At 37.8% G+C, this 20,505-nt stretch overlaps 1 protein-coding gene across 4 annotated transcripts in view; it reads left to right on the top strand.

Annotated features, from left to right (window-relative positions):
• Window positions 1–20,505, top strand: part of phf14 (PHD finger protein 14) — a 78,898-nt gene that overhangs the window by 13,167 nt on the left and 45,226 nt on the right. For 2 of the 4 annotated variants that reach the window (XM_079590464.1, XM_079590466.1), the window contains exons 5-11: window positions 5,178–5,337; window positions 6,064–6,175; window positions 7,646–7,783; window positions 11,341–11,487; window positions 11,609–11,879; window positions 12,800–12,906; window positions 15,416–15,511. In XM_079590464.1, coding sequence (XP_079446590.1) covers window positions 5,178–5,337; window positions 6,064–6,175; window positions 7,646–7,783; window positions 11,341–11,487; window positions 11,609–11,879; window positions 12,800–12,906; window positions 15,416–15,511 — 1,031 coding nt within the window. Of the gene's footprint in view, window positions 1–5,177; window positions 5,338–6,063; window positions 6,176–7,645; window positions 7,784–11,340; window positions 11,506–11,608; window positions 11,880–12,799; window positions 12,907–15,415; window positions 15,512–20,505 lie in introns of all 4 variants that reach the window. The other 2 variants (XM_079590463.1, XM_079590465.1) reach the window with 1 other exon arrangement.

Raw genomic sequence — 20,505 nt, 5'->3', positions numbered from 1 at the left:
CTGTAACAGGATGCATTGAAGCCACTTTGCACACGTCTATTTTCACACCGGTGCACCTGGCAGAAGAGCTCACATTATTCCTTTGTACAGATGGATAATTGCTAAATTAATTCAGGTTAAGTATTTTGCTCAAGGTTAAAACATGATTCTCTCTTGCTTTATCTGATCTTTCATTCCTCAGACTATAAGCATTGCTCCCTTGCTTCCTGTCTTAAGTTTCAGCTTGCCTTCAAGGAGGATTGTATTGTCACAATGAACCTGTGATGCATGTGACCCAAGGCTGGGTTGCAGCATAGTCTCTGGCCTCAGGTGGTGTGCCTGCAGGTTTACAAGGTACCGAACTGCTAACAGTACACTTTAGATCGAGTGCTGCTTTGTTCAAGTATTGGGATTGCTTTTTTCTTTCTTTTTTGTTTCTAAATAGTTTCAACTGGTCTCTCGGTGTCACAAATTAAAGTCAAAACTGAGGGTATCCAACCATCTGTGCACCACCTGAAGTTATTGTTTAATCGAGTGATTCAGGAGGACAATTATCCAAAACACTGAATGAAGTTCACTTCTTAATGTCTAAAAATACTCAGATTTAAAGTCTTAGAGTTGCCCAGGCAATGTTGTAGCTTGAATCCAATAGTAAAGTAATGTATACGATATACGAAACCATATCGCCATTGTGCTCTTTAGAAATGTTCTTAACCCTATAGAGCTTCAGGGGTGATTGAAGTGTAGACTGATTTGGTTTAAAAAACAAAACTAAGTATCTGCTTATGGAATGGGAGCCTGAAAATGTAATATTTTACAATGCACAATGGAGAAGTATGTAATGTGTTTAATAGCTACATGCCGGAGCAGTGAAAACGCTTTTGACTTTCATTGACTATTGAAACAAAACATTTCAAGCGCTGCTGAATAAAACTGATTTATTAAGCAAATTCAAGCCTTTGTTCTTAAAAAGGTGCCCTGCTGAATAACAGCTGAATCACATTGGTTTCATCCCCAATACAAAACCAGCCTCACAGAGTTAAACAAGTATTAAATTAGAATGTTATCTGGTTTGATAGAACCTTGATTTTTTTTTTTTCACCTGCATGTTTCATTTTATTTCTTTTCACTCACCTCTTAATGAGGAAATGATTTATTCCACGCATTGCTGGTTATGAAAATGATTGTATTGTTTTGTGAAAAAGAGAGTGCTGGTTTTCAAAAGGCTTTTTTCAGTAGCTCTGAATCAATTTAGCTGATTTACATCAAGGCAGCTGCCATTCGTAGCTCTTACCTCATACCCCCCCTCTCTTTCTCATCTGCCAGTCTTTATGGTTCTAATTGGCCCTATTCATTCATTCCCGTGCCCCCCGACTTGGTTCTGTTGCTCCTGTATGTCCTGTTTTGCATGCTGACATGGCAAATATTTGATATATTGAATAAATCTTCTTCATCCTGGATGAAAAATATTAGCATTTAGGGAAGAAACGGAGTGAATATAATTGAAATACATCGCTGCGCTGAACGTCTCCTCGTTAATCATTTGACAAAGACAAAGAGTCAAAGGACTTCAATTCATCTTAAAGGAATCTTCTGGGTTCAATTAGAACTTAGAAATTAATGTTTTCATTGTTTTCTTCTGGTTTGCCTACTCTGTTTAACATTTTAGATGTTACCGCTTAAATTATACACATTTTTAATTCACATTTTTCTTGAAGAAAATTCTACTTTTAGTCAGCAAGGATGAATTACATTGATTAAAAGTGTGACACCAAAGAAATACATTTACATTTTTACATTGTTACATAAATGCTATTTATGGTTTAATTTAAATCGTCATATTTCACAATATTACACATTTAATGCTGCCTTCGTGAGCATAAAACACTTTTTAAAACCCTTCGGAGACGGGTTCCTTTCAGTTCTGTATGATAGTCTTTGTATTTTTTGCTTTAAACAGTCTTTTTCACTCGTCATGCAACAAATGGTTTAATATTATTAATATTAAGAATATTCGAACAGTTGTTAGAATTCTGCCATATCTGGCCATTAGTTTTTCATTACCACATTAATAATTTAATATAGTAATTTCCTGTTATGAAAGATTGGTGCTCAGACTCAACTATTTAGATGATCATGAGCTACTTTGACCTTTGTGAAAATACTGTATATCATGATCACTGCATGGAATCATTTGCTTGAAGTCAGAACTGTAATGAAGTTATTCTTTTCCCTTTGGCTATTAGAGATGCAAATAAAGCAACTCACTGTTGTTTTATAGCCTGCAGATAAATTACTGCATTCACCATCATTGTTTGAACATTGTGAGAGTGAAATATAACACCTAGCGAATAGCTTGTTGGAGAACACACACACTGTGCATAATGCCAGCACGCTTTGCCTCATTGTCTGATTGCAGTCATACTCTGATGTACACATACACACATCAGCCTAGCACGTTAACTCTTTCTGAACTCATCCCGAACCTTCCTCCACTGAATCTTAAAAGTGTTCCTCTTGATTGTCACCAGCCTTCCCCAGGTCGCTCTTTAACTGCCAAGCTCGTCATTTCTGACAAGGATAATCTTCTCCTCAGGGATTATGAAGCTCTCCCATAGTCATCACTTTTTTCCAGCTTAGCTCATATTAGCCAGCACCCTGTGGCTTAGCAGGTCCAGCTTTGTATCGGAGTTCAAAAGGAACATCGGAGATTTGCCTGACGGTTCAGCAGTAAGTCAGTTAAACCAGCAAACTGATCATCGCGAGCTCCAGCCCTATGGTTCAAAGCCTAGTCAGTAATACGCACCCAACTGTTGCCAGCAGTGTTCCCATAATACCTTTCTTTAAGAAAATAAACGTCGGGCTGGGCTTCGTAATGGTACCCATTACCACATGGTTCAAAATGATTGCAAGATGAGGGTTTGAAAAGCCTCTTATTTGATTCTACTGGTGAGTGATGCTGTGTGATCTTAACGTGCGCTTTAGTTACAGCTATGGTCACGCAATTTGTGTTTCCTCTTGGATAAAATGACCTGAATGATTCTGGCAAACATAAATTGTGAAGCTCAACATATCTTACCTTACAAAATTGCACACCTTAATGTATCCCTTCAGCTTTCTTATATTAAAACTCTTATGCAAAATTCACTTTAGCATGGTTTTTGAGCATAAATGTGTGTCAGCAGTCTGTACACAACCACCCTTTAATGGTAAAAATCCACTCCTTATTTGAATTCCCATAAATCATAAGCAGAGTGTCAGTATAAGCCGTTTGCAGTTTCTGTGCAATGTGATGTCACATTGTACAGGCCCCGCCCACGACTGCTGACGGACTCTGCTCAATTAGCATAGATCCCGCCCCGAGTGAGCTGTACACAGTCTGCCATGTGTATCTCCTCGCCAACAGAAGCATTCAAGGAAGAAATTTATTCTTTATTAAAGCTACTAAAGTACTAAAGTGATTTTTCTTTTTTTTCTTTAGTTGTTTGATTCATATTAACAGCAAAGCAATAGGTACTGTGTATATTATGCTGCTTTCACTTTAAAACACAGATCTAATATACACATGCGATTTCTTTACTTGCTGTTTACGTTCACAGACATAACCGACTTAATGTGAACTTTGTTTGACATAACTGCAATGTCATGTGACTGTGACCGCGATAGAGATAATTATCAAACCCAAACAGATGTTTTAGTTTTTGGCAGCGTATCGGAGGCTCCGCCCTCTTCAGCAGCTCATTTGCATTTAAAGATACATGCGCGAAAACAGCATTTGTATCCTTCAACTCAAATAGGGGCATTTACAACATGGCATAATTAATGAACTGAGGGGCATTTTGAGCTGAAACTTCACAGACACATTCTGAGAACAACTTAGACTTAGGTGCATAATAAGTAATCATTTCTACAATTCGCATGTTCTACACAATACCATGTTTATCACCACAAACCTAGAAGTTTTAGCCTGCTGGTTAGGGCTCAGAGAGAAGCCATGCTTAAGCATTCTCTGCACACTTCGCTGTTTGGGTTTTTTGTGGTGAGTATGTAAAGGATCTGAACTTTTATTTGATTGTCTCTCTCTCCAGTTCTCCCACGCCCGGGGGCCGGTTTGCTGTATTAGGAACAGGAACGTTATCTCTGTAGTGTTGAGAAGGAGCTGATTGCTGTCCTTATTGGTGGCATGGAGCACGTTTGCTGAGTGTAATAGGCGTCATGGTAACCTGATCAGCACAGTAATTGTCTTTGCAACCCGAGGAAATTAAGGTGACAGCATTAAAATGCTTTCATTGGTCCAATACTTCCATCTTTGTGGACTTGTGATGCTACAATTCGATCAAATGGCCTTATGTTTTATCTTTGTCGGAAAAAGTTTAGCAACAAAACCATTCTGTGCTTTAGATGTCTTTGTTCTTTTGATACTCTGCCAGGCACAACTGCAACATCATGCAGCTCAGCACTAAGTATATGTTCTGCTGTAGTTCAGATTTTCAATTGCCCTGGCAACATATTCACTGGCTCCACAAGATCTTGATCAAAACCTCTTGATGGGAATGAATGTTGTGATGTTATTTCCATCAAGAGGTGCGTCTTTTTTGGTCAAGATCTTGTATTGACAATGCAAGAGTCCAGCACTCTGTAAAGTCTCCTCCAGCACATCCCAAAGACTTTCAGTGAATATAGGTCTGGACTCAAAGCCAATTCATGTGTGAAAATGATTCTTCATGCTCCTCCCAGCCATTCTTTCACAATTTGAGCCTGATTAATCTTGACATAGTCATCTGGAATATGGCCATGATGTGTCTTCCTACATGGTTGTTTAAGAAATGAAAAGCTACACACTCTCATCAATTAGGGTTAGAACAATTGTTGTAACATATATAAACATATATAACATGCTAGACACATAATAATCACCGCAATAATGATCAAATCATTCACTCTTAAGCATTTGCCCATTTACATCCAAACACTGACTTTTTAGTTTTTTTGGCTGGGCGGTGTATGTATGTGTATGCAGTTGTGTGTGTGTGTTTGTGTCTGTGTGTACACATTTAAAAAATATATATATTATACATATATCATATTTTTCAGATCATTTAGTATGTTGTTTATGATTGTGAATGGGTTATAATAGAACTTACTGAGCACTGAGCAGTCAGTAATATCAAATACTTTGATTTTTCTTGTTCCCTCAGGTTGTTATGGTGTTGATGGTGAAAGTGACTCTATCATGAGCTCGGCCTCAGAGAACTCAACAGAACCGTGGTTCTGTGACGCTTGCAAGAATGGCGTCACACCCAGCTGTGAACTCTGTCCCAGTCAGGACGGCATCTTCAAAGAAACTGATGCGGGAAGGTGCGTTTTAACCGATGCTTGGTCTGATATTACATTTTATCATCATTAGTAGATTCATTAAAGGCACTGCCATCCCGTCACACTCTTTACTTCTTTAATTGTTGTACATTCGTTGAAAGTTTTGCGGCACTCTCTGAGCAAAGATGCTAAATAAGTGAAATACTTGAAGAGGGACATGTTTGTGCAGGAGTGAAGGAGAGAAAGGGTGGTGAATTTGGCTAGGAGGGAGGGAGGGATAGGGCTAAGAGAGAGAGGGAGAGGAAGAGAGAGGCATCTGAAGCGTGAAGACTCAAGCCACGTTATCACTGATAGTGCTCCTCAGCCCGCCTGCACCCAAATTTACTACTTCACTAGAGCATGAAAAACACAGCAAATTAAAGTGTGGAGCGTTCGCTCGCCAGAGATGGATATCTTTATATTGGACTTCGGATTCTCCTTCCTAAAGTCTGCATTTGAAATTTTGTCACACCAAATGGTCAAGTTAGAGTACATTTGAGTATTTTCTCCTCTGAAGGGCCTGAGGGTATAGCAGTTATTCAGGAAATAGTGAATAGTAGTCCATTAACTAGATTCTGCTTTGTTCTTCTAATAGTGGACATCTGGATCATTACTATCTTGATTTGTTATTCAGCACATGAAGTGAATAAGAACATGTCATTATACTATGATAATTGTGTAATTTAGATATTACAGATGAAAACTCAACTTTGTTTTGTTCTGCTGAAGGTGGGTGCACGTGGTGTGTGCCCTTTATGTTCCAGGCGTCGCATTTGGAGATATTGACAAGCTGAGGCCAGTAACACTCACAGAGATGAACTACTCAAAGTATGGGGCAAAGGCAAGTATCAGAAGTTATTAATGACACACAGCTACAAAAAATGTATGATCATTAGCTCAAAAACAGGTTATTAATACTGGTAAGCCGATATTAACCCTAATCAACCAATATTGACCCAAACATTGACTTAAAGAATTTCTTTCTTATGCTGCAGCAAAATTCATCATACAGGGAAATTATAAATTGTTCCTTTTACACTAAAAGTTTGGGGTTGGTAAGATTTTTTTTTTTCAATGAAAGATGTTTCTTATACTCACCAAAGCTGCATTTATTTGATCAAAAATACAGTAAAACTTGAAATTTAATTTGTAAAAATATTGTGATATATATTATTATTATTTTTTAATTTTTTATTTATTATTTTTTTACAATTTAATATACATTTTTATATATTAAAACAATGAATTCATTCCTCTGATGGTAAGTCTGAATTTTCAGTCATTACTCCAGTCTAAAGTGTCACATGATCCTTCAGAAATCATTTTAATATGCAGATTTGATGCTCAAGAATCATTTTTTTAATATATATATATATATATATATATATATACACACACACTTATCATATAAACAAACTTTTTAGATGCGATTACCGGTAATCGATTTGACAGAATTGATATAGAACAGATATCATTTTAATCTTCCTTACTCCTAGTTTTTAAGTGTTACATTTTTATTTGGTGTATATATATTATGATATTTAAAATATTTATTTATGGATTTAAGGAATATCAGCTGATAACACTCATTAAAATAGTTGATAAATTGGTGCATCCTAGATATTATTAAAACAATTTTTTATTGCTTGCACATTGCATTACATCTATTAATACTGAATCATGAAAAGAATTTTTTGTATCCTTTATTTTTTTAAAACAACAACAAAATAATTTTCTGATAAATGATGTGAAATGCTGACTTTCTTCTATGAGCAAAGGGCGTCTTTCATTTCCCTCCCAAGAATTTCTGTCGACTGTAGACATTTTGACATTTACTCTATCTGACATTATTTTATGTGTCAGTAAGTCAGAAGAGGTTCCTTTTACTGGGAAGCAAATTACTTTAGAAGCACTTGAACGGCTTTCTTTAATGGTTTGTGCTGTACATGTGAAAAGAAATTACTCCTAGAGAAAGGCTATTATTATTTTAATTTTGAACTCCAGTAATTGGAGAAAGTCAAATGGGCTTTTAGAGACCCGTTGTCCACTTTATCTTAAATATAGAACTATACAGTAAATGAATGTGGGATTGTTATAATGGTGTTTAAAGATATATATTTTTTTATTCATATTAGCTCTGTTACACAATCAGCTAGCGGTTTACCTTTCTTGACTTTGCAAAAACAGAAATAATCCCAAGTCTGTAGTATGAAAGTAATAAGACCTGCAGTCAGCAAATGCTAGAAAGTTTTTTTTAATGCCGTGTTTTTTGCTGGTGTCACAACGGCCTGTTGTGGTTAATGGTTTGCAGGAGTGCAGTTTGTGTGAGGACGCACGCTTTGCTCGCACAGGCGTTTGCATCAGCTGTGATGCTGGAATGTGCCGCTCGTTCTTCCACGTTACGTGTGCTCAACGGGAAGGACTGCTGTCTGAAGCTGCTGCAGAAGAGGTTAGTGTGTTACGTGGTCAGTCTTGCGATGACAGCTTTGTAATGTATTGTTGTTTCTCCTGTCCATGCTTTTTAACTCTCCTGCCTGTCAACCTCTTGTAATCAGGCTTGTAAGCAAACTTTTTCAGGCTCATCCTTCTCTTTTCTTTTTTTCTCACAAAAAAAAAAATTCTGTATGTCCTCAAATCCATTTAAAAAGCAAAAAATATATTCTTTCTTTTCACCCACATTTATTTCAAAACCTGTTGGGCTGACTGACTTCTGTGGAACACAAAGGTTTCCTGGCCACTCTTTTTACTGTAATGAAAGTGGATGATGACTGGGTAACAAAGCTCTAAAAGGACAAACAGCACCATGAAAATATCATAAAAGTAGTCCATGTGACTAATATATGGTGTACAGGCACTGTTTTCCAACCGTTCTGAAGCCATTTGATTGCTTAATTGTGTAGCAGATTCATAAACAAATCATTCTTTTAAGCATGATCCTTTCAGTGAATTGAATGATTAATTCATGAATCTGACTGATTCGGTTCTCAAGTTTGACTCGATTAGCAGTGGTTAATAGAGGTTACTGGAGAGGAATATTATCAGTGAATAACTTAAATGCCAGGTTGTCACACAAAACTGAATGGTTTCAAATATGTGAAGTATAGGATACAAATCACGGAATATTATTATTTTTATTTTGATACTTTTATGATACTTTTATGATGCTTTTCGAAGCTTGAAAGCACTAGTTACCAATTCAATAATCATATGGGGTAAAAAAACCCAATACATTTCCTCTCCTTTATTCCACGGAACAAAGTCATATGAAATTGTGTGAACTTTTAGATGGACTATGCCTTATTCTCTAGATTCTGATTCTCTGTGAACACGCATATTACACATGCATGTTTGAACTTCAAACGCAGGAGTTTATCAAATAGATACGCATACGCATAGGAAGAGGTCTCAGAGCACAAGGCTAGCCAGTCGAACAAATTCTCAGCCCAGGCCGTGGTCACAGACCATCAACCTCATGGCTCAAATATTCAGTCCATATTGGAGAAGCACATGATGGTGGCGTTCAGCGCAGATAAACACTGGCGAAAAGTGCCTACTCACTGCAATCCACTTAATCCAGTCAGCTGTGCAAAGGGCCTCATATCAACAGGTGAGTGGGCTGATAGCATCCAGCGAGACACCTTAAGCCTAAACGATTCCGTGGTTGACGGGAAATGGCTGTGCTTCCATCTGCCCTCGAGGGAGTGGTTGAAATGCTATGCGAGTGACGAGGAGATGTAACCAGGGAGGAGAAACTTGCTGCTAATGTCTCCGCTGCAGAGATTTGAAACTGCTGAAACAGGTTGACATCGTTCTAAGGTTCCCTCCTTTTCTGTATAAGGCTGTTTCTGAGAAAGGCAGTCCACTTCCATTCCTGGAAAAATCCTGCCAGCCTTACATCAGTCATTGTCTTGCCCCTCTGCTTCAGCTCCCACGTTCTCTGCAAAATGTACTTGTCCTTTAAAAGAGAGGGGAATTTTCACAGGCCTTTTGTGACCAGCTATTTATCACGGCTATCAGAGAATGCACAGACACTGATGGTCTATAAAAACGTGGAGTGCCGGGCATCATTATCACAACAGCAAGAATGCGTCAGCCTGTAATTCAGAAGATACTACAATTTCCTCCATAATCAAAATGTACGTTAAAATGATCAGGTGTGTGAGCACAAAGCACTCAAAATAAAACCTGCAACAATTGTCTAAGTTAACAATAATGAGGTATTTGAGATGATGACAAATCTTAAAATAACCTGTATGGAATAACTCATATTGTGTTCTCAAAGACATAAACCGTTCCCTTAGCTTCCTCCAAGTTGTGTGATTTTAAGAAGTAGATTAAACTCTGTTTTGCACCACAGCCGAGACCTCACTCTAGACATCAGCAGATTATTTTATAATACTCTGATTTTGACATCTGAATTTGTTTTAATCAATCGTCAGTAAAATGACATTTGAGGGCTGGTCAAGTTGCGGACAACGTACAACAGAGGCAGGCATTATGCAAATGTGTTTTAGAACTGTCACGCAGTAGGATTCGTAATACAAATGACTCGTTTAGGCGGTTCAGAGTCGATTATTTTTTTTGGGAGACAATAACTTAACTATTAATTGTGCACTTTCGACTTTCCAACTTTGCAGACCTTTTACATTCACAAACAGCTATGTTACACACTGCATGAAAGGGAATATTCGAAAAAACACAATAGGGGCACTTTAAACGAAAATACAAAACTAATAATACCATATTATTTTACATCAACCAGGTTAGAGTGAATAAGCTGAAGTTCAGACAATGTTCCACCGTCCCTCCCAGACTAAAATGATTGTTATAAGTAACAAGTAAATACGATGAATAAGTACCTCAGTAATGATTATTTAATTTATTCCCAACGTGCGCTAACATTCAACCAGTTCGCTACCAGTTTGGAGAGATTGTTTAATGTTTTCTAAGATTATGCTCACCAACGGCTGCAAAAACAGTAATGTGAGATATTATTAAAATGCAAAATAACTCTTTTTTTGTTTTTGTTTTTTTAATGTAATTTATTCCTTCGATGGCAAAACTGGATTTTCTGCAGCCATTACTCTAGTCTTCAGTGTCACATCATCCTTCATAAGTCATTCTAATATTCAGATTTTTGGGCTCTACTTACGGTAATATAATTATGCAGACCGTAATGCATTTTTTTCAGGATTATTTTATGAATAGAAAGTTCAATAGAACAGCATTGATTTCAAATAGAAATCTTATTTTGTAACGTTATATATTTTTTACTGTCACTTTTGATTAATTTAATGCATCCTTGTTATACAAATCTATTCCTCAAATAATACACTGAACACTTTTGAATTGTAGGGTATGCATCATACAGTATGAAAATGCATTAATATGATATTACATGGATTATATTATACGCCAGGCTACCACGCAAAACGTTCACACAATAAAGGACCAAACATCACTTCATGCTTTTCTGAAAAGACCAGGTGTAAATGCCTTACGATTTAAACCCGATCACTTAAACCACTTCAGGAGGAGGTTTGAAATGCGTTCCAAACGAAACTAGACAAGTGTTAATGCATCTGGTTGTTGAAGATCGGATTTATATTACTTTTGCGGAGACACATTTTTGTGGCCGAGTGTAAATGGAACAGTTTTAACAAATATAACTATCCGGTCAGTAAAAATGCATAAAGTGACCAGGTGTAAACAGCTCCAAAATGTAACGTCGTCTTGTTTTACAGTGGCTGTGTATACACATCATCCAATCAGAGTCTTGAATCACCTAGATACAGTGATTAACTGTCACGCAAGCGTATCAGACGTTTCATAATCTTATTAACACACAAACATGGCTGCTACATGTGTTTTTGTTTTCAGAATTATTAATGAGAAGTTGTCCTTCATCACTGACTTTTCTTTTTCTTGTTTTATCAAGCTATGGTTCAACATTTAAGCTCTCTTGGGTCTGTATCTACACTAGTCATGATCCATTTTCACCCACAGGACATTGCAGATCCCTTCTTTGCATACTGCAAGCAGCACGCAGACCGCTTTGACAGGAAATGGAAAAGGAAGAACTACCTGGCCCTGCAGTCTTATTGCAAAGTGTCTTTGCAGGAAAGAGAGAAGCAACTCACACCTGAAGCTCAGGTCAGATTTACCACCCAGGTCAGATTTACCATCTGGACACACATTCTTCCACACATGAGACAGTCTAGTGAATGATCAATCATCATTTCTTTTTGAATGTCCATGATTTCCTGACCCCTAGGCTCGAATAACCACTCGGCTCCAGCAGTACAGAGCGAAAGCAGAGCTGTCTCGAAACACTCGACCGCAGGCGTGGGTGCCCAGAGAGAAGCTTCCCCGACCGCTCACCTCTAGTGCATCAGCCATTCGTAAGCTGATGCGTAAAGCCGAGCTCATGGGTATCAGCACAGACATCTTCCCCGTGGACACATCTGATATCAGCGCAAGCGTAGATGGACGGCGTAAACATAAGCAGCCTGCCCTCACCCCAGACTTTGTTAACTACTACCTAGGTTAGTGGTTTTGGTTTCTCATTTGCTAATTCAAATAATAAAAGTCCCCCTGTAGTCAATCATTTCATCCCTTAAAACTCATGTTTGATCATCAAAATGACACTTTTCAAGTTGTTTCCTTGAAAAAAAGTATTTATGCCTTAAAATAGCTTGAATGTAACTACACCCTTGCCGCATTTAGTATATGTGGTTCTATGAATATACAAATTAGCCCCGCCTCCACTCAGAGACACCAGTTCAGAGATCCACTCGTTGACGATCACACGTTGAACTGATTGGTTACAAGGTAGTTTGTGACGTCAGAAACACCGGCAATTTCAAAAAGCATTTTGTGCAAATACCATTGCCATTTTAAAGAGTAAACACTCAGCAATGGTGTTGATTAATGAATTTGCACATGATTTTTCTTAAATCATATTAAAAACACCACATACACCAACATTAAAAGCTTGATTTTCACCACAGGGGGACTTTAAGTAGAAATAACTCATCAGGCCTGTGACCTATTTTTCGAGAAACCGCATTTCTCTATCTGCTTTTTGCTTTTTAATGTATAGAACAAGCATTGATGCATTTGTAGCATGTAGCTTACTGTCCCTAACACACTTGAATCTGTCTGCAGAACCGTAGGCGGTGTCAGACAGTGAGCGCTAGACATGCATCCCGCTCTGTAGCCTTGTAGCTAGGCACTTGCCCTCCAAATGAGTGATGTTAAGAGCAGATGTGTGGAGTAACCTTGGGCACACACTCCATTAGGTTCCAGCAGGAGGCCTATCCTCTATCAGTGCACTTTCTCTCCCTCTTTTTCTCCCAACGTTCCTCTTTTTTACATGCTTTCTCCCTCAATCTTCTTTTGATATACTTTTTCCTGTACTCTGATAGCAATCTCAGTATCGATTTGTTTGTCTTTTGGTATTCAGAGCGGAACATGAGGATGATTCAGATCCAGGACAACATCGTGGAGCAGAAGAACCTCAAAGACAAGCTGGAGAGTGAGCAGGAGAAGCTGCACATGGAGTACGATAAGGTCTGCCTATTGTTGACACTCCAGGCTCTCGCTAGCATCTGTTTTGTACATTAGCGCTTGTCCGTAGCACATTTGTTTTGGCTATTGGTGCTTAAAGAAGAGGCATGCACACCAGGAAATAATGACGCACCGCTGGAATATTATCCCAAGAGCGTAGCTCCTGAACAGCTACTAAATAATGCCAATTATGCTTCAGTCTTTCAATTTAGTATGCAACTGTGAAATCTCCTTTTATGTTACTTTATTCCAGACCAACTGCAGAGAGAAATAAAAAAGCGGATCCTGCAAAGATCCTGAATAACACAAGGTTATGTTTGTTAGCAGAAAATTAGATGACAAAAACTGGCAGTGAATAACACTTTTGTTAACTAAAATTTAAATTTAGCAAAAGACTAATTGCTCTAAAGCTCTAAAAAAAAATGAACAAGAGCCATTTTATTAGTTTTGTTAATAACACTGGTTAAAATGAATAAAACAATGAGTAAAAAAAGACTGCAAAACAGCCAACTACTCTTTTTCCAAAATACAAACAAATAATGAATAAAAATTTGTGAAATTTTCAAAATCCCTGGTATGGTATAGCAGCAGCTCACGTTCTGTGCTGCTTTATTTATTTGCCACCGACCCTCAATCCTTCTAAACATGATCTCTTGAAGCAGATTTGGGTAGATGGTGTTTTCTCATTTATCCCAATGAGGAGTAGAATGAAAGCGAGAAGTTGGAGTTAATGTGGCGTCTAGTCTTTCTGTGCCACATGTATTAAGCGGTATTAATGGAGTGTGTGTTGTTAATTATGGCACTCAACATGCATTAGCACGATGCCGGCCTTGGAGAGAGATCCTGAGCAAATCAACATCTGTGGAAAGCTGAATGCTTATTCACAAAAGTTGTTTAAAGCAGTGGTCTGACTCATCTTAAAATTGTCTAATAATCCTGAATTATATAGTATGTTACATAGTTTTTTGCTTTTAGTTTGATTGATGGGTTTGATAATTTTAACATTGTATTATTGCAAACTGCTTAATGTTTGCATCACCAAAAAGATAAGTATTAGTGTTAGCGTATGGTGTTTATTATCACTGTATGTTGGTGATGAATTCAAGATTCATTATAGTAACAGGTATGAGTAATTTCTTATATGAAAGTAATGGTATATCTAAATATATTATTATTATTTGTGCTGTGTATTCAAAAAAATACATAACCATGTGGTTTTTTGCATAATCTTTTTTTTCCCCTTGGAACTGGAAGATGCATTTCTTTATTCTGTGGAACACAATATGTTTTTTTAAAACGTTTGGACCCCAGTGTTCTTTAAAATATGTTTGACAGGAAAAAATAAATGATGACAGAATGTTTATTTTAGAGTGAAATGGTGCCCAAAGACATGTAGGGGCCACTCTATATAGCCTTAAACTTTAGCCGCTTTTCCACCATTGGCCAAAGCGGTTCTAAGAACATGGAACGGTTCCAATTATATTTCCACTTGAGCTCGGTGCGGACCAGCACAGTTAAATACTCCGCACAGTGTAACCGCGCTGAACTATTCTGGTAGAGTGCGTGTAGTGACATTGCCACTTATGATTGGTCACTTGTCTGTTGCCCGCCTTCTAGTTTCTCTGTAGCTGGCCAAGCATAAACACTAGTTAATAATAAAATAAAATTAAATATCTGATCATCCTCCATAACACGGCCACTATTTACATCTCTTACCGTCTGTAAACTATCGTGTTACTAAAGCAACGACTGACGCATTTGTATTACATTCCAAAGTGCTGGAAAAACTAATTTTATTATGAATTGATTTTTTGTAAAAAAAAAAAAAAAATTAAAAAAATAAATCAATCAATGAATATGTAACTATATAAATAGTTGCATTATTATGTTTTGGACCCCACTGAGCCATCAGTATTAATCTGGAGTGTGTGTTGGAGAGGAGACCGTTTTAAATGTTAGCTCAAGCTTCCCCACGTGGAGCCTCATCTTCACAGACAGCGGAGATAAGGGTGGCTCTCTTTAGTTTCGTTTCACATACCCATAATAACTTCACCTCTCCACTGTTTCCTCTCATCATCGTCTTTATCAAACGCCTGCCTGACGCTTATCTACTGTCTGGAGCTGAGAGTGGCCCCTACACGGCGAAATGCCACAGCGGTGCGTGTGTGTGCGAGAAAGAGAAATGTAGACGCAGGAAGTGTAATGGAATATTTAATGGTGTGCTGGGCCCTGAATCTGTTAAAAGTAGAAAATGTTTTTTTTGTTTGTGTGAGGGTGTTTTGATGTGTAGCGTTTGTTGCTTGCCTGAAATCAGCCTGTTTTTTTTTTTTTTGTAACGCGCTAAAGGCGTGTTTGTGTATTAGTCATTCAGATGTCCACAGGTTTGTGTACGCCTTTGGATTTGTACACATTAGTCCGTGCGTGCGTGTGTGTGTGCGCTAACAGACAGAGCTGCCCAACTTGTCCTTGTCTTATCTTATCTCCCGCCTTGCCGCGGTTTTATCTGCCACAGCTGTGCGAGTCTCTGGAGGACCTGCAGAATGTCAATGGCCAGCTGAGGACTGAGGGCCAAGCCATATGGAGCATGATGGGGGGGATCCTTGGACAGGTACGGCTTACCTTCAACCGCCTCATTCTTTCTCTCCCCTGTCCATCTTCATTCCGTCTCTCTCCGCCCCATCCCATCCTTGATCCAGCTGTACGCCTCATCTATCACAGCTCCAGTGAGCTTACATCCCTCCCTGATACAAACTGCTCGCTTCAAGTGCTCTGATCAGGCTGGGATGCTTTAAAGGGCCCATATTTTACACTTCCATAGCCTTTTTTCCCCCCGAATACCATTTTTAATGTTATTCAAGGTGTCTTACAACATTCAAAGTATATATTTTTTAGTTTTCCATAACGATTTTCCACATTGATGAACATTGAGTATAATCAAAAGACTAACAAATATACGCTTTTTATTTGTTTTACCTTTATGGTCTCAATTTCATAAAACTGTTTACACGTTGACACCTAAAAATACCAATGTAATATTTATATGTTTGTTACAAAATTGGGTTTTAAAGGTCTTACTGAATTATTTCTTTCTATAACAGTTAGTTCACGCAAAAATGAAAATTATCCCATAATTTATTGCCCTCGAGCCATCCTAGGTGTATTTGACTTTCTTCTTTCAGCCAAACACAATCTGAGTTATATTAGAAAATATCTTGGCTCTTCCAAGCTTTATAATGGGAGTGAGTAGTGCCTAAAAGTTTGAAGCCAAAAAAAGCGCATCCATCAATAATAAAAGTAATCCATATGGCTCCAGGTGGTCAATTAAGGCCTTCTGAAGCAATGCATTTTTGTAAGAAAGAGATCCATATTTTTAACTTTATAAACTTTAAAAATGAATCACTGGCTTCTGGTAACGTCCGTACGTGAGTCTAGTTGATATAAGATAAGAGGAGCTTGAGTTTGTTGCCCGGTTTGTTTGAACCGCGAGAGGAGTCTATTCTCACCTAAGCTTACTCTAATCCTATATCCTACGTCATGCGTCAGGTCAGAGGTCATTCTTCCACCAGAACTCGACTTTCATACGGCTGTTACCGGAAGCTAGTGATTATAATTTATAAGTTATAAATATGGACAAAAATGCATCACTTGGCTTTAGAAGGCGTTTTTTAACCCCTGGAGCCGTATGGATTACTTTATGATAGATGGATGCGCTTTTCTGGGCTTCAAAATTTTGGATACCAACTTCCATTATAAAGCTTGGAAGAGCCAGGATATTTTTTAATATAACTCATATTGTGTTTGGCTGAAAGAAGAAAGTCACATGCACATAGGGTGGCTTGAGGCTGAGTAAATTATGGGATAATTTTCATTTTTGGGTGAACTAACCCTTCAACAGCTATCCTGAAACAACCTGGCTAATGTTTTCACTTGAACGTTTCTTCTGGCATAGTGCACACAAAGCATAACTTTTAATTGCAGCTTAGTTTCCATAAACGGACATTAATGGCCGTAAATTTTAACATATGTCTGCATGGTGAATCACACTCTTTTTTTGAAAGCTATATTGTGCATTACAGCTTATTAACCTCCAGTTAATAAAATGTGAAGTAAATTGAGTCAACATCTCTTTGGCTCATGGACATCTTTCTCAGTTTTGATTTACAATGCAGACACTTTGGGTGCTCAGACGCAACACGTGGATCTAGCAGTTGCAGCGTATTGTTGGCAGAATTCGTATTTGACTTCACAGTGAAAAGAGTGTAAAGAGAACAGAAATCTTCTCCCTGGATTTTTTTGCACCTGGGTAATGAGCTGTGATTGAAAGAAATCTAGATTGTAGGCAGCACCCCACTGGGTAGACAGCGTTGAGGTAATTCTCTTCGCTGTAATGGGCCTCCTGTTTGCGAAATTCTTTCATTTGCGCTAACTGATTGACCTGTCATTGGCCATGCACTCAGCCCTGACTCTGTAGCTAAAAGCCGCCAACCTCTCCCCTGCTCACTATGGCAACCACATCACCAAGGTGCGTCGCCATGGGTGACGGTCACTTAATGAGTGCGAAAATGTGAAGGTCTGAAATGTTCCGTAGATCTCTCTTTTTGTCTAAATAACAGTCTGTACTTAGAATGCCATTTAGCAGGATATGCCCTGAAACAAAAATGTCACTGGCAACAGCAACCGTGAAAGGAATTGTAAGGATTCTGTGTTCTGAAATGTTTGTAAAGTTTGTCGGAAAAGTTCAGCCTCTTTGTTGGAGCTAAACGTTGCTCAATTTCATGCAGTGTGTATGTGGAGAATTAGCGTAGGCTAGGCTACAGGGCCGCACACAGAGTGAAAGGTTGTCAATAAGGAGGTATCGCCAGTCCACTTGTGTTTTGCCACCATTTTATTCACTATGATACACCCAGGAAGAATGAATTTGATGAGATTGCCTCCCCAGAATGAATATGAGAGTCCACTCTTCCCCTCGATAACCTTAAAACCGCAACAATCAGAACTGCAGCTCACGTCGTTATCTCGCTTCTGATACAACGACAAAACATTTAAAAGGCGCCCATTTGCATGCACCCATGCGCACTTGTTTAAAACTTAATTTGCGTTGAATAACTGGTTACCCGGCTTAGAGAGTGTGTAAGATGGTTAATTAAAAGGATCTCTTAAAATGTCCTCTCGGCAGATAAATGCCGCAATAATGGAGCGAGGAGGTAGAAGGAGGCGAGGAGAGCCGAGTGGTCTGGAAAAGAGTGAGCCAGTGAATCTGCAATGATGGTCATAAATCACATAATTAGAAAACGCACGCCGCTTAAGTAGCAACATCAGTCAAGGCGCCCCGCTCCTTTGTGTCATCTATCTACTACATTTTCGTTCCCTATCAGTCATTGGTGTCTGCACATAACCCTCAAATTATTGATGTTCTCAGGAGAGCGTCTCATCTCTCGTGCCACCTTGGGTGAGGGAGAACTCACACTGGTGCACTTCGAAAGGGGGCATGAATGTGTCTTCGGTAGCTTATCACCTTCGCAAACTTGAGGTCTATTCGCACCAAGTATGAATTTGTTCACGTAAACAATATGACCTTCACATTCACATTTGAGTCTGAAATATTTTGTTCATTTTATTTGAATAATCTTTTTTTTTTGCTTTGAACATGAAAAACAAAACAAAAAAACGTTGTATTATAATACCTTAAAGGGATAGTTCACCCAAAAAAGTCTGTCACTAATTACTCACCCTCATGTCGTTCCAAACCCGTAAGACTTCGATCATGTTCGTAACACAAATGAAGATCTTTTTGATGAAATCTGAGATATTTCTGTCCCTCCATTGACAGCTACGCAACTACCACTTCAACGCTTCAAAAAGTTCATAAAGATATTGTAAAACTAATCCAAATGAATTGAGCGGTTTAGTCCAATTTTTATGAAGAGAGACAATCAATTAATGTGGTGAACATTGAATTTATGCTTTTATTCATATATAAACATTCATCAACTTAGTTGTGGTAAACGGAAGCTTAAGCATGTTGGCTTGACGTGCGAGAACCAATGAGGTTCATTCTTGTGTTACGCAGCATGTTTTAGCTTTTACAAGAGGTTTGTTCTTGCGCGTCAAGCAGGTTCGGTTGATCTTATGTTTATGTTCGTTGATCAATGTTTATATGTGAATAAAACCCTAAATTAAATCTGTTCATCATATAAAGCGATCGTGTTTCTTCAGAAAATTTTGATTAAAGTTTAAACCACACGATTCTGGGTCTCTTAAGTCCTCTCGACAGATACATGCTGCAATAATAGAGCGAGGAGGTAGGAGGCGGGCGGCTCTTAACTTTTTTAATCGTCAAAGTGGTAGTTGCGTAGCTGTCAATGGAGGGACAGAAAGCTCTAAGATTTCATAAAAAAGATTTAATCAAAAAAGATCTTCATTTGTGTTCCAAAGATGAACGAAAGTCTTACGGGTTTGGAACGACATGAGGGTGAATAATTAATGACAGAATTAAAAAATTTGGGTGAACTATCCCTTTAAATTACAGAAAACTAGTTAAAGGTGCTTTCTAATGCAATTGCTGAAGGAGTTACTGCAAATTTGACATCTTTCTCTTGAATCAACTGACAGCATAATCAATATAGGCAAAACTAAAATATTGTATTTATTGTAGTTTTCATTCACCACTATAGAAATTTACCCAACTATGAAGACTACGCTTCCAAGAACCCTGGAAATGTGAAACTTTTCATTGTTGTGAGAAATTATGTGCAACGATTTGGTGTCCTTTAGTTACATCTTAATGCACGCTTCAACAATATAAAATCGAACAATGATCACAAATCAGACTGAATGATTCATACACAAATCAAACTGATCTGGTTCTTGACATGTAAAAAGCTGTTATTTGCGAACGAGTTCTTTCACAGTTTTGGATGCTCTTATTTAAAACCAGTAAAAAGTTGATGGCACACAAAAAAACCAAGCACATTCACACAACAAAAAAATAGTGCTGCTTTATGAATGATCAATCCAAAATATTGTAGTATTTTTTTTTTTTTTTTTTTTTTTACTGTTTTCTTATTCAGAAGTCAAATATTCCATTCAGATATCTGAACTTTTTCAGAAAATGACAATTTCATCAGTGGACTTGGAAAAAGATTGGTGTTAATTTTTCTTTGCAAAATTTTAGTATTTGTGTCCTTCAGTTGCATCTTAATGCATGCTTCAACATTGATAATGAATCTAACAAAAATCTGAATCACAAATCAGGCTGAATGATTCATACACAATTCAAACTGATCTGGTTCTTGATACGATGTGAAGATTACGCTGTTATTTACTATATCCATATGTAAACTAGCACATCAACAAAAAAGCACTATATGAATAATAATTATGACATTTTGTTGTGTTGCTTTATCGGGACGTCAAATATTTCATTCAGATGTCTGAACTTTTTCAGAGAATGATGAAAATTCAGCTGTGGACTCAAAAGTGAATTCGGTAACAATTTACAGACAAGGAAAACATTACTCACTAAGCTATTTAGATGCTGTTCTCTAAGTGCTGTTATAGTCATGTTTAGAAATAGCTTGTTTTTTGTTCAATTAAATATTT

This window comes from Phoxinus phoxinus (genome assembly GCF_949152265.1).
Source record: "Phoxinus phoxinus genome assembly, chromosome: 19".
Taxonomy (NCBI): domain Eukaryota; kingdom Metazoa; phylum Chordata; class Actinopteri; order Cypriniformes; family Leuciscidae; genus Phoxinus; species Phoxinus phoxinus.
This window is presented reverse-complemented; position numbering and strand designations above follow the sequence as displayed.